This window comes from Vombatus ursinus, unplaced genomic scaffold (assembly GCF_900497805.2).
Source record: "Vombatus ursinus unplaced genomic scaffold, bare-nosed wombat genome assembly UNPS02014822.1, whole genome shotgun sequence".
In the NCBI taxonomy this organism is placed as follows: Eukaryota; Metazoa; Chordata; class Mammalia; order Diprotodontia; family Vombatidae; genus Vombatus; species Vombatus ursinus.
This window is the reverse complement of record NW_020954600.1, coordinates 11,416,331-11,431,182: the sequence shown is the minus strand read 5'-3', so window position 1 is coordinate 11,431,182 and position 14,852 is coordinate 11,416,331. Positions and strand designations below refer to the sequence as shown.

The 14,852-nt window shown below is 47.0% G+C and overlaps 1 protein-coding gene across 5 annotated transcripts in view; it reads left to right on the top strand.

Moving 5' to 3' along the window:
• Positions 1-14,852, top strand: part of PRR5L (proline rich 5 like) — a 95,745-nt gene that overhangs the window by 32,458 nt on the left and 48,435 nt on the right. For all 5 annotated transcript variants that reach the window (XM_027837885.1, XM_027837882.1, XM_027837883.1 and 2 more), the window contains exons 2-3: positions 1,218-1,528; positions 3,105-3,185. In XM_027837885.1, the coding sequence (XP_027693686.1) occupies positions 1,359-1,528; positions 3,105-3,185 (251 nt within the window). In that variant the 5' untranslated portion in view covers positions 1,218-1,358. The remainder of the gene's footprint in view (positions 1-1,217; positions 1,529-3,104; positions 3,186-14,852) is intronic.

Genomic DNA, 14,852 nt, shown 5'->3' with positions numbered 1-14,852 from the left:
AATAATATAGATCAAGGTACTGTATGAATATCAGTGTGTTATCATGATGATGATGAAGAAGAAGATGATGATTTGTTGAGAGAATATGGCATGGTGTAGAGAGAGCTGGCCTAGAAATCAGGAAGACCAGAGTTCAAATCCCACCTCGCACCCGTCGTGGCTTTGTGACCACGGACAACTCCCTTAGCTGCTCAGTGTTCTAGGAAACTCTCTAAACTAAATGTTGTTGAGAAGGTGTTGACCTGCATTGGTACAGAGCATTTCCTCTTCTGGGAGTTCCCTATACTGATGGAATCCCATCACAGCTCTGGTCTCTTTCCCTGGCCCTCATATTTATTAAGTCCTCCAGAGATGTGCAAGATTACAGAGTGTAAGCGTTAGGCAGTATAGTGGAAGGAGCCTTGGATTCATAATCTGAGGTCTTGGGTTCGAGTATTGGCCCTGCTACCTCTGTGACTGCCAAGTTATTTAAGTTCTCAGGATTCCTCATGTGTAAATGATTGTCTCTTAACAATTCAAAAATCTGTGATCATGATATTAAGTTCCCATATGGCCCTCAGGTACCACTCGGCCTCTGAGATCTCTTCCAGCTAGTTGCGGGCAGGCATTGTTGGTGTGTTTCTTTGTATCTCTACCAGTTGGCACGGTGCATGGCATGTATTAGGTGCTTAATAAATGCCTGGTTGGTTCTGACTCCCAAGATTCTGTTCCAGGCCTTCTCTTTGAAATGGCACATTTTCACTCAGGTATTGGGTGGTGGCAGAACTCTTGAGAAATGCTGTTTACTCACTGGGTGATTGCTGATTGGTCTGTGTTTTTATACCCTGCTTCAGCAAATGCAACTCAGTAAATATTTATTAGGTTCCTGCTCTGCACCTAGCTAGATGCTAGGGGTTCAAAGACAGACATTAAGTAGTCCCTGCCCTCAGGTGGCTTACTTCCTTCCCTTGGGGGGTGGGGCATGCACTTAGGTTCCTGCCCTCCCACTCAGTGGTCCCCAGCTGTTTTCCCTCTGTGTTTCGGAGGGAGCAGAATGACCTCAGCTGGTGGAGGCAGGTGCTGGTGAGGGATGGCAATAAATGTGTGGAAACCATCAAATCTCTGAGTCCAGCAGCAGTTCTCAGGATATATTGGCTGGAAAGCCCCAGCTAGTTTCCTGTAAGATGTGGTTTGCTCAGCCCAGGACTTGTAAATGAAAACTTGCCCTTTCCTTTCAGACGTCGGCTGAACCGGTGGTTTTGAAAAAAGAACGAGGGTCACCATGGGGCGGTGGCTCTGGGCAGCAGAGGGCCCTTTTAGGTCAGAACCCGAAGGCCTTTGAGACGAGAAGAGGAGGAGGTGTCCCTTCACCAGAACCTATGACCCGAGGCTCTGCTCCCACCCTGTACCTGCCCATTGAGTTCCACAAGATGGGCTCCTTCCGAAGGCCGAGGCCCCGCTTCATGAGCTCCCCTGTGCTGAGTGACCTGCCCCGCTTCCAGGCTGCTCGCCAGGCCGTGCATCTCAGTTCCAATTCAGCCTGGAACAGGTGAAAGAGGGAGCTGAGTTGGTGGGGGGAGCCCTTTGGGAAGGGGTCTTGTGCTTTCCCCTGCATTTCTTTTTCAAACCGTGTGCTCCTCTAAGAAGCCTAAACATGGTCTTCTTGGGGGAGGAAAAGAACTGGGAAATACTCAACCCTAGCCCCTTTCTTCTGGGAGGAGCAGCAGGGTCAGAAGATCTGCATTTGAATCCTGGCCATCCTATGCTATCCAGCTCCATGCTAACCTTGGGCAGAATCCTTTCAGCTTCCTCTGCCTTGGAGTTCAGTTCATAGCCTCATAAACTTAGATCTGCAAAGGCCCCAAGAGTCCCCCCTTAAAAAGGGGAGAAAACTGAGGGTAAATGATTTGCCTAGGTTCTCACAGGGAGTAAGTGTCTAAGGCAGAATTTGAACCTAGGTTTTCCTGAAGACTCCAAGGCCAGCATTCCACCTGCTATTCCAGGTTACCTCTTAGTTCTGTTTGTTTTTCGTGTTTTGGACCAGACCTACGATTCTGTAGGTATAGGGAGCTCCCAGGGAAGAAATGCCCTATGCCAAGGCAGTTTGGGCACTTGCTTTATAAACCTTTGCGTGGATTAGAGTTTCCTGGGCCATTGAGACTTGAAGAATTAATTCAATTTAACAAGTATTTATTGAGGACCTGGGCACTAGTGATACAAAGACAAAATGGGAACCAGGACCTGCCTCCCAGAAGCTTCCATCCCAGGTGATCTGGGAGGTCCCTTTATCCTCAGAGGTCTATGATCTTGTGACCTGTGAATCGCTGTAGACAAGTTCCCTCATCTCTGGGAGTCCCAGGTTCCTCATCCTCATCCTACCTGACTTGGAGGGGAGTGAGTTGTGAGAACAGTGCTTTGTGAATCTTAAAGCACCATGGGAATGGGAACTCACAGGCTTTAGGACTAGAAAGCACCCTGGAGAGCATCTGGGCATCCCTTTATAGAGGAGGGAACGTAAACTCACTGGATGAAGGGAGTTCTCTCCCTGGGTTGTCATGGGGGTAGTGTGGTAACAGTGGGAATTCACACTGACTGGAGTTGGAGGGCTTGGCTTCAGATCCTGTCTTAGAGCCAAAACGGACCTCACCTAGCCTAGCCCCTTCATTTTACAGATGAGGAAACAGACTTGGAGCCCTGAAGTCACTCCCCCTACTCTGATCCTGGCTGTGCCCTCTGTGACCATGTCTCACCTTCCAGGCCTTAGTTTCATCATTTATAAAACAAGAGGGTTGGACTGGACAGGGTTGGGGGTCCCTTGTGCCTCTGGGTCTAAGATCTCCTGGGAAGAATGAGGGAAGGAAGAGTAGACTTGGAAGACGAGAAGACCCGGGATCAGATCCTACCTCACACTCCCCTCTGTGTGCCTCAGTTTCCTCATATCCAAAATAAGATCCAGAGGCCAGTAGAGATCATTTGCTTGCTAATGATCCTTTTGGCCTTGAGCAGATGCCATGAGTCAAGCACTTGAGGACAGGGCACGTTAGGTGGGGAAGGAGGGAGGGAGAGGGGTTTTTTTGGATGGTGGTGGTTGTTTTTTGAGTCTCACCCTTGTTTTTCCCGGGCAGTGTCCAGACTGCGGTCATCAACGTGTTCAAAGGAGGAAGCCTGCAGAACAATGAGCTATTCCTGCTGAATGAAAACATCAGGTATGTCACCAGGACTGATTTCCTTCCATGAGCCTGGGCTGGGAAGGGGGGCAGGTTCCGAATGCGGAGTTCTCTGAGGAGTCCGGGTTCAAACCCCAGCTCAGATCCTCACTAGCTTGCAGGGGAGGGAGTTGAACTGGGATAATGCTATTTGGGTTTGAGTCATGGCTCAGCCTCTGGTCAGCCCTGTGAGCCTCAGTTTCCTTATCTTTAAAGTAGGGGTGATGATGATTGCACCGATGGCCTCCTAAGGTAGTTGTGAGGTTCAAATAAATAAATATATTCTCAGTGTTGTGTAAACCTTTAGAAGGCCTTGTAAATGTACACTGTTTGAAAAATTAGTGCACTTCACCTGAATGAACTACAGTCTTCTAATCTGTAAAAGAAGGATAACAGGTGAACACATATGCCTGCAGTATGTATACATACATACATTTATAGACAGGGTGTCCCAAAAGTCTTAATGCAGTCTTCCCTCCTTTCATCAAAGAACAGTGGAGCCAGAAGGGCCCAAAACCATTGTCTACTCCAATACATTCATTTTACAGATGGGAAAACTGAGGCCCTTAGTGGCATAATATCGCTAAGTTGCCCAGCGTCACCAGTCTAGTTGCCGGCAAAGGCTAGACTAGAATCCAGGTTGCTCGGCTCCCAATCCAGAGTTTGTCTGTCTTAGACTTGACCCCCAGGCCCATCTTCCATGATACAGAAGGGTCTGAAGATAAAAAGCAGCATCCCTTCACAGGGGCCTGATTCATTATTCTATTAACCCATGGAGAGAGCCGGTGGGCATAGTGTAAACACCTCGAGGGTAGGGGTTGTTTTGCTTTGACATTTATATTTACAGCTCTTGGCACAGAGCTGAGCCAACAGTTGGGGCTTACTAAATGCTTACTGACTGCCTTGAATGATTGATTGAAGTCGCTCTCACTTGCACAGCTAGCAAAGATTCCTATGTGCTGATTTTTTTTTTTTAACCTTAGGGATGCCCCAGTCCCCACAAGCAGGCTTCCAAGTATGGCTTGAATCACAGAGCACCCATTTTCATTCTTGTCATCAGCCCAGAGGGAGTTTGTCCGCTGGGGGAAGGGTTAGCCAGTGAAAGATGCCATGGCTCTGGCTTTGCTTATCAGTGGCATGTCTGAGGGATGACGGCCGTGGAATACTCTGTCTGGGGCTCTCGGTATTGCTTTCAGCTGTGCTCTAGCCCAGGGGAAGTAGGTTTGTCTTCTAAAGAAATGAAAACTTTCCTTGCACGTGCCCCGTCTAAGCTCCCCAACTCCCACCCTTCCTCAAGAGGAGACTGGTATCTGACGGGATTGAATCGCTCCTTCGCTCCTTCTGTTGCCTGGAGCAATTCCTGGAAAATGGAAAGTAAGTGCAGGCATGCATGCCGGGCAGTGGTCTTGGGCTAAATAAAGCGTGTTGGCATGCACATGTGTCCACATCTGGAAGTACCCATGCTCAAGTAAACACAGCTGCCTTTATTTTAGCAAGTAAAACAGTGAAGCAAAAATATGACTCTCCTATGACTGTGGGGGTTGTAAGTTAGTCAAGTTTGATTTTTCTCCCCTTGCTTTTGAAGACTCGCCCAGCACAGTAGCCCCTGTAATTCAGCTGGCTGGCGGGAGAAGGGAAGGGACTCTAGGAAGTCTTTGGAAGTTGGCTTGGGGAGAAGGGGCTCTGTCACATTCTCTTCAGGCCATTTTGGTTCTGAGAAACTGCAAGCCTGAAGCAGAGGAGGGAGGGCTGATTGCTTTGAATATCTGGGTAGTTCCAGAAGGGACACTAGGACCATGGAATCATCAACTAAACCAGTCATGTTTAGCATGGAAAAGACATTTTTCACAGAATGACACACTTTTCTTCACCATTCCTTGTGTTTTCAGTCCTCTTACGGCATGATCCTAAGGCTCTTTATTGCCTCGGCCACCAACCTATGTAGATTCTCCAGTTTATCAGTGGCCTTTCTAAAATGTGTTGCCTAAAACTGAACACAATTTCCTATGTCATCTGACTAGGCAGATGGCCTCTTAGTCCCAGATACTATACCTTTTTGGGCAGCTAGGTAGGTGGTATAATAGAGTCCTGGAGTTGGAGTCAGGAAGAACTGAGTTCAAATCCTACCTCAGGCACTTCCTGACTTTATGACCCCTGGTCAAGTCTATTAAAACTCCCCAGATATTCTTTCAGATGAACTGTTCTCTAGCCCTCTCTTCTCCATTTTGTTTTTGTGAAATGGACTTTTGGAACTCAAGGGAAAAACTTTACATTTATCTCTATTAAATATCATCTTTAATTAGATTCAGCTGCCTCTCAAATCTTTCTGGTTCCTGACTGCCTTGAAGTGTGTTAGCTCTCCCTCCTAGTGCTGGGTCATCTGCAGACTTGATAAACCATTATCCAAGTCATTGATAAAAGCATTAAAAAGCTGAGGGCTGAGTGTACATCCCTGGGGCCCACCACTAGGAGCAGATACCCTACCCACCTGTCAGAGAATCATTATTAATGACTCTTCTTTGGGACCATCCATTCAACTAGGCCCAAACCCACCCACCTCTACTGCCCCCTAATTCACGTCTCTGCAGAAATAGCTTAAGAGATACTTGACTAAAATCTAGATGGACTCTGTTTGAACGTTCTCCTCACATCAAGGAATCCTGTCAAAGAACCTCTCTGGCTCTTTGATCACTGCTTCCCTATCTGGATGTTCACTAGCCATCCCTCTAATAACATGCTACAAAGTTGCCAAGAACTAAAGGAATACTCTCTGCTCTCTTCCCTTTTCATAAAACTGATCCTTCCTCAATTCTGCTGCACCTCTTCCATTCTCTGGAGATAAGAGATCACTAACCTTAGTTCAGTCTTCATATCCCCACTTTTTTTGGTAGCACAGAATATAGTTAGTTCTTCTGGACCTGAGGCAGTGAGATGGTATAGTGGACAGAGCAGAGTATTGGACTTGAAGTCAGAAAGACCTTAGTTCAAATCCTACCTTAGATATTTATTAACTGTGTAACCCTGGGCAAGTCATTTAACTTCTCTGTAACTCGGCTTTCTGGTCTGTAAAATGAGAGAGCTGGACTCAGTGGCCTCAAAGGTCTCTTCTAAACTCATGATCCTATGTCTTGAATTTATCAGTGGTAGCTCGCTAGCTGCCCTGTCTTGGGTTTCAGCTTTCCAGTAGCCATTTTTGTTCCATCCTTACCTTTTGAAATAATGGTTTCCTTGCTGGAGAAAGCAGAATAAGAGTCGAGTTGTTCTTCCTTCCTTATGTTCTCCATTCCACTCAGAGCAGTGGTTCTCTCTCTTCTTGGAGCCTCTGCTTTTAACCAGTATGGCTTTTTAAAAAAAAAACACCCTTTTACTATTTGCATTTGACCTTGAGGTAGAACTTGGTTTTGGGGAGTCATCTTTCAGCTTGTTATAATGGAATACTTCCGATCGGCCTCGAGGTCACATGGGGCTTTCTAGGTCCTCAGGTGTGGCCCGGCTGCACTTGAGGACCTAGAGGGCCCAATGTGGCCTTGAGCTGAAGGTTCCCCTCCCCTGCAGTAGAGAAACACTCCAAAATAGGCTCCTTTTCTCCATTTCTGTCATGGAGGCATTCTTACTGAGTGTGGGTGACTGTTTGTCAGATGATGTCAGATGCTTTCCAAGGTCCCTCACAACTCAGATCTGTAAGGAGAGCAAAAGACTATTTTCTATACTTGCTAAAAGGCAATAATAGAGGAAAGAGCCCTCATCTGGGAGTCTGAAGACCTGGGTTCTAGTTCACCTTTGTCTGACTTCTGGACACAAAAGTGCCTAGCCCCGACCCCACTCCCCTCGTGCCTCAGTTTCCCCACTTTCCAAGGTTGGACTAAGTGATCTTTAAGGTTTACAGTCTGTGGTTTTGTCTGTAAAGGAGACACTGGGTGAGATGCCTAACAGTGGAAGATAGAATCCCATCCCTTGTGAAGCTTGCAGCCTCATTGGGAAAGTAATATAGAAATGCCTGAGAGATTTTGCTTCGTAAAACTATGGGAGAAATAACAATTTAATACAGTAAAATAGATGACACAAGGTAGTGTGTGATTAATTGCAGACAGTGAGGGCTTAGGAGATTATAGGATCACAGATTCAGAGCTGAAAGGGACCTCTAGGAGGTCATCTAATTCAACCCCATTTTATAGATATGGAAACTGAGGACCAGAGAAATGAACTGAGCTATGTCATGGCACTTTTGGACAAAGTGCTGGGTTTGGGGTCATAGGAGCAGGGTTCAAAACCTGACCCTGCCATCAGTTAGCTGGGTGACTTCAAGGAGATCATAACACTTTTCTCAGTCTTATTTTCCTCCACTGTAAAATGAATGGTTGGTCCAGTTGACCTGAGAGGTCCCTTTCCACTCGGTACAGGGTGCCACTAGGTGATTTGCCCCATGTCGCCCAAGACAAGTGGCAGGATCCAGTCCCCAGTTCTCTGACTCCATTCCCAGCACTTGGAGGTCCCAGTGTCTGCAGGTCGGGAAGGCTTCCCAGAAGAATGATGTGAACAAGTCAGCTCAGTTTATTTCCCGGAGAAACAGCTGCTTTTTGTGTCTGTCTATAGAAGAAATTACTGTCAGGATGCCATGACACATGAGCCTGTTCTCTAGTCTGAGGCCAGCTTGAAGGTCCAGCCCAGCTTTTCCTCACAGGATTATGTGATCATATTTTACAGATGAGGAAACTGAGATGTGGTGGTCTCAGTGGGGAGATAAGAACCAGGTGTGGTCCTGGTAACTCCAGAGCCAACACTCACCCCCTGCCCCATGCTGCCCATCGGGCTCATGCCCAGAGATGCCAGTTAGTTCAGTTATTAACACAGCATAAACCACCATTAGGAAGTTATTATTATCTTATATTATCTTTATCATAGCTTCTTCCTCTTTTCATAGTTCTTTCTTACTCTCTCACTTGTTTTTTCTTTCTTTCTCTTGTTTTCTCTCTCTCTCTTCCACCCATTCCTTCCTTCTTTCCTTCCATAAGTACATTTAGAAAAAAAAAATAAAGGAGGTGGCCTATTGGCTAGGGCCCTGGCCTTAGAGCAGAGGATACCCGAGTTCAAGCCCTGCCTCTGATATCTCCTAGCTGTGTGAGCCTAGGCAAGTCACTTTGAATTTACCCACCTAGATGGTAGAAGGGATAGAGTGCCAGACCTGGAATCTGGAATACCTGAGTTCAAATCTGACTTCAGATATTTGCTAGCCGTGAGACCCTGGGCAAGTCACTTCACCTCTGTCTGCCTCAGTTTTCTCATCTGTAAATTGGGGGTAAGAATAGTACCAACTTCCCAAGTTTGTCATCAGGATCAAATTAAATATCATAAGTAAAGCAACTCATAAACCTTAAAATTGTCTATAAATGCTCACCACAATATCTGGCACGTAATCAACACTTAATAAATAATTATTGATCGACCAGCTAATTACATGACCAAGGTAAGTTAGAAGGGCACAAATGGAAATTTAATAAATATGCTTTTATTTTCTTTCCAATTCTGATTGATTAGAATGGGAAGCAGCTTCTCCCACCACATTCCCTCCTCTCGGGCTCCAGGATTGCCGAGTCTGCTTCTCTGTGGTTCCCCAGAGCCGTGCTGTCCCCAGCCCACACCCCCTCACTCTCCCACCCTCTCAGAGGACATTTCAATACAGAAATTGACATAGATGAAGTTTCAGGAAACCCAGAGATGAGTTTATAAGTAACTGGCCCAGGACAGGAAACTCAGATTTTCCCCCTCCCTTGTCTCCACCCACCCCTGCTGCCCTTCTTGGAGGGAACAGCCCAGGAGAAGGAAACCCCAGAGGTTTTCAAGGAAAGCAGAGGTTCCAAGAATTGGACTCTGCTGGATGGCTCAGAACTGAAACGTGTGTTTGAGTCAGGCAGCTGCTACAACCAACGGGAAACCCGAGAATCTCTCAAGTTTTCCATCCAGTTAGGGGTGTGTGTTGATCAAAGCAGGCTTGACAGAGGGATGGAAGAGGCTTGAAGGTGTAGAACTGCAGGGAGGTTAGAGACAAAAAGAACACCGTCCCCCCTCAAGGTCTGTCCCACTGACCTGCCGCAAGCTGAAGCCTCCATCCTTTGAATCGATAATGGGTGAGGTGACAAACGTGGAGATAGTGCCTCTAGGAGCCGACTTTAAAATATACGCCCATTGCCTAGGAGGAGAAGAGAGAACCAGGAAGGCAGCCTCTGCCAGTGGGCAGAGCGCAGGGATTTGTGTCAGAAGACCTGGGTTCAGCTCTGAAATCTGTTTACTTCTTGTGTGACCGTGGGCAATGTGCTTCTCTCCTATGGGATTCAGTTTCCTTATCCGTAAAATGAAAGCATTTGATTAAATGGCTTCTGAGATGCCCTCCAGCTCCCACCCTGTGATTCTTGAACTCACGCTTTGAGAAAAGAGAAGGAACTTGGGAATCGTAGGTTTGGAGCTGGAGGTGACTGAGGCCAGCCCTCTCATCTCACAGGCCTTCTTCCCAACCCTCTCCCAATAGCATGGATTACTTCATCCGTCCCTCCCTGCTGCCCTAGTAGGGACAAGTTCAGTTTCTTTCTGTCTTTTTCAGAGTGTCTGGGACACAAATGTCAGCCCGGTTGTCTCCTAGCCTTCTCCTGGCTTCATTCCATTCCTCCTATGGCCCTCCCTACACACACACCCCAGCTCTGCTCCGTTCAGCCTGGGGGTAGCTTGTTTTTGCATCACGCTGCACCCTTTTTAAAAGAATGTTCACACTTCTTTTTGACTTAATGGGCGTTCATGATTTCTCACGCTCAGAAAATGCCCATAAAAATCAGGTTCATCAGTTGAGTGCTAAGAGGATGATACAGAAATGCTACGTTTGGGGGAGGGGGGAGCGAGGGAATAGGAGCAGCTGGAAATGTGGCGTGCCCTGGCCGGCTGGAGCTGCAGTGGAGGAGGCAAAGTCGGGCTCGTGGGGCACCTTTAGATCAGAGGATTTCGATTTCAGAGTCTCATCCAGTCCCTTTATTTAATAGATGAGGAAACTGAGGCTCAAAAGGGGAATGACAGAGCTCAGCTTTGAAACCTGGCCATCCGACTCCTGATGCCTTGGGTGCTGGCATGGGTATTTGGGGTAGAGAAGCTGAGCTGACATGCCAGCTTCTTTGGCAGAGAGGGGCAGGTCATGTTGGAGCGGCTTCTAGGAGAGGAACGAGATGTGGGGTGGGGGATTTTGGTGCCTGGCATGTCTTTCTGCAGTCTCCCCTTGTACATGGGGGGCAGGAGGAGGGAGTGATATGACCCAGATCACGGATGGCTGCAGTAACAGATTCATCTCATCTCCCCTACCATCCCCATGCACCCACACCCAGAGCTGAGAGCCTTCCAGCTGCAAACTAAGCTTACAGTTAGCCTGAGTCTAGCTGCTGAGCCCTTGGCCCCAGAGCCAAGAGCAGTGAGACCTACATTGGACATGATAAGTATGATAAGTGAGGAGAGAGACTGCCTGCTTGTGACACAACAGGAAATCCTGTGAACAGTGGGGTCGCGTCTTAACTGGCCACATGTGGCAGAGGAAAGAAGAAACTGAGATAATGAATCCAAGACTGGTGGTTCCCGGCCTCTTGTGTCCGTCAGTTTTTCCTACCAGCCTCCCTCATCTCCGTGGCTGTTTCCCACTTTTGTTGGGTTTCAGGGAAGAGTTCCTTTTTCCATCGTCTTCCCATGCCTCCAGACTCCTCTTTAGAGCTCTTTTTTCATGTGAATTCCCTTCCTGACTCCCACTCCTCTCCCTCCTTCCTCTTCACCCCTTAGGAAGCAAAGACCCCCATGGCTCCTCTTACCACAGCTCATTATATCAGGATGATCTGGCCCAGATGGATGGCCTTCTCATTAGTTTCAAAATGGCCCGTGGTCCCCAGTTGGAGAAATTCCAGTCCAGATTATGTGTCAGTGGACAGCAGAGTGACAGAGTAGTTAGAGATCTAGATTTGGAGTCAGAAAGACTTGGATTTGGATTCTGTTTCTGGCACTTAGTAGCGATGTATCCCTGGGCAAATCATTTAACCTGTTTGCCTCAGTTTCCTCTTCTGTAAAACGTGGATAATAATAGCACCTACCTCACAAGGTAGTAAGGAAATGACATATGTAAAGTGTTTTGCAAACCTCAACGATCTGTATAAATGTAAGCTACTTAATAGTAGGCTTAGAGACCCAATCTGTGATTTCATTTGTACCAAGAACTCCCAGATGAGAAAGTTCCCTCAACCAATGAAGGTCAGTGCCTTATCTGCACCTTATAGCTTAGAAAGAGTTGCCTGGAATAGAGGTGTCAGACACACTGGCAAGCGAGATCAAAATGTAATTGGGAAAGATTTAACAAAATGAAATATATATATATATATACACACATACATATATGTACATATATATGTATATATTGGAACATAGATCATGTTACCATGTGTTTTTCTAAGTCAGAATGTGGCAGCAGGGATCCTTATGGATGGTTTAATGGCCCCTGTTTGTATTTGAGTTTGACTGACCTAGAGCCCTTGAGAAGTTAAGTAATTTGTCCAGGGTCACACAGCTAGTCCGTGTCCAAAGCAGAAGTTAAATCCAGGTCTTCCTGACTCCAAGGCCATTTTTCCATCCACTGTGCCTCTCTGTCTCTTAATTGATGATGATGATGGTAATGGCAAATCCAGTCCTGGCAGAGTTGTGCTTTTCAGGAAAGTCTTGTCTCCAGAAGGTCAGTGTCTTTTCTTACATCAGGGAGGAGGGGACATAAGAGGGAAAGCTTCCAGATTGCGGGACTGCAGGCCAAGGGGGAATGTGTCAGAGACATTAGGCGTCTGACTTTTCAACTCTCACATATCCCAAGAGCCATAAACCGCAGGCGGGCGTTGTCATTTGACTGCCTTTTTCAACCTCTTTTCCACTTGTGTTCTCTCCTGTTTTGTCCTCATGAATTGGTGATCTATGAGGGGACTGCTGACGGGGAAAGAGAAAACTCAGCAGGCAGGGGTTATGGGAAGCTTAGGCTGGCAACCATTAGCCTGACTTTGGTTCCATTTAATTCACCAAACATATTTATTAGGTACCTAGTATACACAAAGCATTCTGCTAGAACCCAAGATACAAAGACAAAACGGCCCTAGCCTTCCTGGAGTTTATATTCCACTGAGGACACCCAGGCTCCAAGGAGAGGATGGATGCAGACACTCTCTGAAGCTCTCTTAGAATGTGAGTTACTATTATCAATCGGTCAGCAGGCATTTACCGAGTGCCTATTGTGGCCTGGGCACCACGGGCATACCAAGGCAAAATGGCGGCCCCTGCCCTCAGGAAGCTTACATTCTAAGGGGACGCAACATGGATACACACACACAAGGTTATTGTTATCCGTTTCCTCTACACAGATTGCCGCAACGTTGGAGAAGAGAGAGTGAGCCAAGCAGGAGGGAGGTCAGTGTCCAAAGTTGTCCTGGACACGTTCCTTCCTGGCTTCTCTCTTCATTCTCTGCCCCAGTTCCAGCAAGTTTTTTCAGTCCCTCTTTCTCCCCTTAGAAGACCTCTCTGCTGAGATGACTGCTACCATCTCTGCATTCAGCCACTAGGAGCTCTGGGTCTTTTATAATCACCTCGGGGAAGTAATTAATTGAAGGGTCAGTTCCTCCATTGTATAGATTGAAGCACAAGTAAAGATGCTTGCCCAGGACTTGATTGAACTCAAATTTTCTAATTCCCAAATTGGTCATGTTTTCTAAATTCTACTGGCTCTCCCTCTTGACCAAAGTTGGTAGTATATTCCTTTTCCCCCTTAGTTCTACCAAGGCAAGTTTGGAACTTTTCAAAATGAACTTTTACTGGGAAAAAAGAATAAATCTTAAAAATACCAAAGTGGACCAATTTTCAGAGTTCATGGAATCTTCTCGTCTTCACTGAAGCTGTCTTATAGACCTCCTTGGGTCTGTACAGCTTCTCATCGGAAAGGACTCTGATGGCCGTCTAGTCCAGCCTCTGGCTGACTTCTGGACCTTCCAGACAAGAGGACGTCCAGCCCTTGTTTGAGCACCATCAGTGAAGGGGCATCTTGCTACCTCCCAATTCTAGGACAGCTCTGGTCTTTATTTTTTTTTTCTCTCCACTGATTCTCGTCCTGCCTTCTGGGCCCAAGCAGAAGCTACCTAATCCTACCTTCAGTAGGATGCTAACCATTCCCATTAGTTCCTTTAATTACTTCTTATGTGGCGTGAACTTAAGGCCCTTCACCATCTTGGGCGCCCACCTGACTGGACATTGTCTAGCTTATCAGCATCCTTCCTAGAGAAGCAATCAGTCAGTCAGTGCCAGGCACTTTGCTAAGTATTGGGGATACGAAGAAAGACAAAAGACAGTCCCTGCCCTCAAGGAACTCCCAGTCTAGTGAGAGAGACACCTTGTAAACCACCAGGTACAAGCAATGCAGAATAAATTGGAGATGATCAGCAGAGGGTAGACCTTAGAGCTAAGGAGGATGAGGACAGGCTTCTTGAAGAAGGTGGGATTCTAGCTGGGACTTGAAGGAAGCCAGGAGGCAGAGATGAGGGGAGAGAGCATTCCGGGCAGGGGGACGGCCAGGGAAGATGCCCAGAGTTGGGAGAAAGAGCTTCTTTTTGGAGGAACAACCAGGAAGCCAGTACCACTGGATCACAGAGTGTATGGAAGATGTAAGGTAGAAGAAGACTGGAAGTGTGTGTGTGTGTGTGTGTGTGTGTGTGTGTGTTCAGGGGAAGGGGTGGCAGATTATGAAGGGTTTTGAAGCCAAAAAGTTTTCTATTTCCTCCTGGAGTGATAGGGAGCCATTGCAGTTTGAGGAGGGGGTGGCATGGTCAGACAGATCTGAATGTGATCTGTTCATGGAGGAGGCAAGAGACAGTCACTTCCCTATCTATGAGGATCGAGGAATGCTTTCAGCATTCCTCCCCAGTTGATTCTTTTGTTTCCGCTCAACGCTTCCTGGGTTGGGCACTCAGACTCTTTGCCTAAGAGAGATTTAGGTTGGTACCACTTCCAGTAATGGCAGGCATCTCCATCGTTTTCAGAGCCTGCTTTGTAGTTCTCTCCAAGGAGTGGCCTCCATCACAGCCCCACAAGGCCTCTTGAGCCCTGGCATGTGATGTCTTTCTGTTCTGAAGCCACTCAGGCCTTCTTGGGTCCTGCCCTGGCCTCTTTGGTGAGCCAGACACCCTTCTGTCTGGTCCCTACAATTGTCTCCTACACCCCGAGCCATCCTGTGCTGACTGTACAAATTCTGCCTTTGGCCCTCTCCTGAATGACTCTGATCCCCTGGAAATCTGCCCCTGCCCTGTTTCTTCCTGATCTGTCAGCTTTTCTAGAACACAGTCACTAGGCATTTATTCAGGAAGGCTGCCTTTAATTGTCAGGCTCAACATTTTCATATAATATTAATAATCACTAGCACTTAGATACCTACTGCTGCAAGGTTTGCAAAGCATTCTACATATACGATCTCACAACAATCCTGGGAAATAGGTGCTATTATTATTATTATTCCCATACTACAGATGAGGAAACTGAGGCACAAGTGAAAAAGATTTGCCTAAGTTCACTGAACTGGTAAACATCGGTGGCTGGAATTGAGCTAAGGTCTTCCTGACTCCAGGACTAGCATTC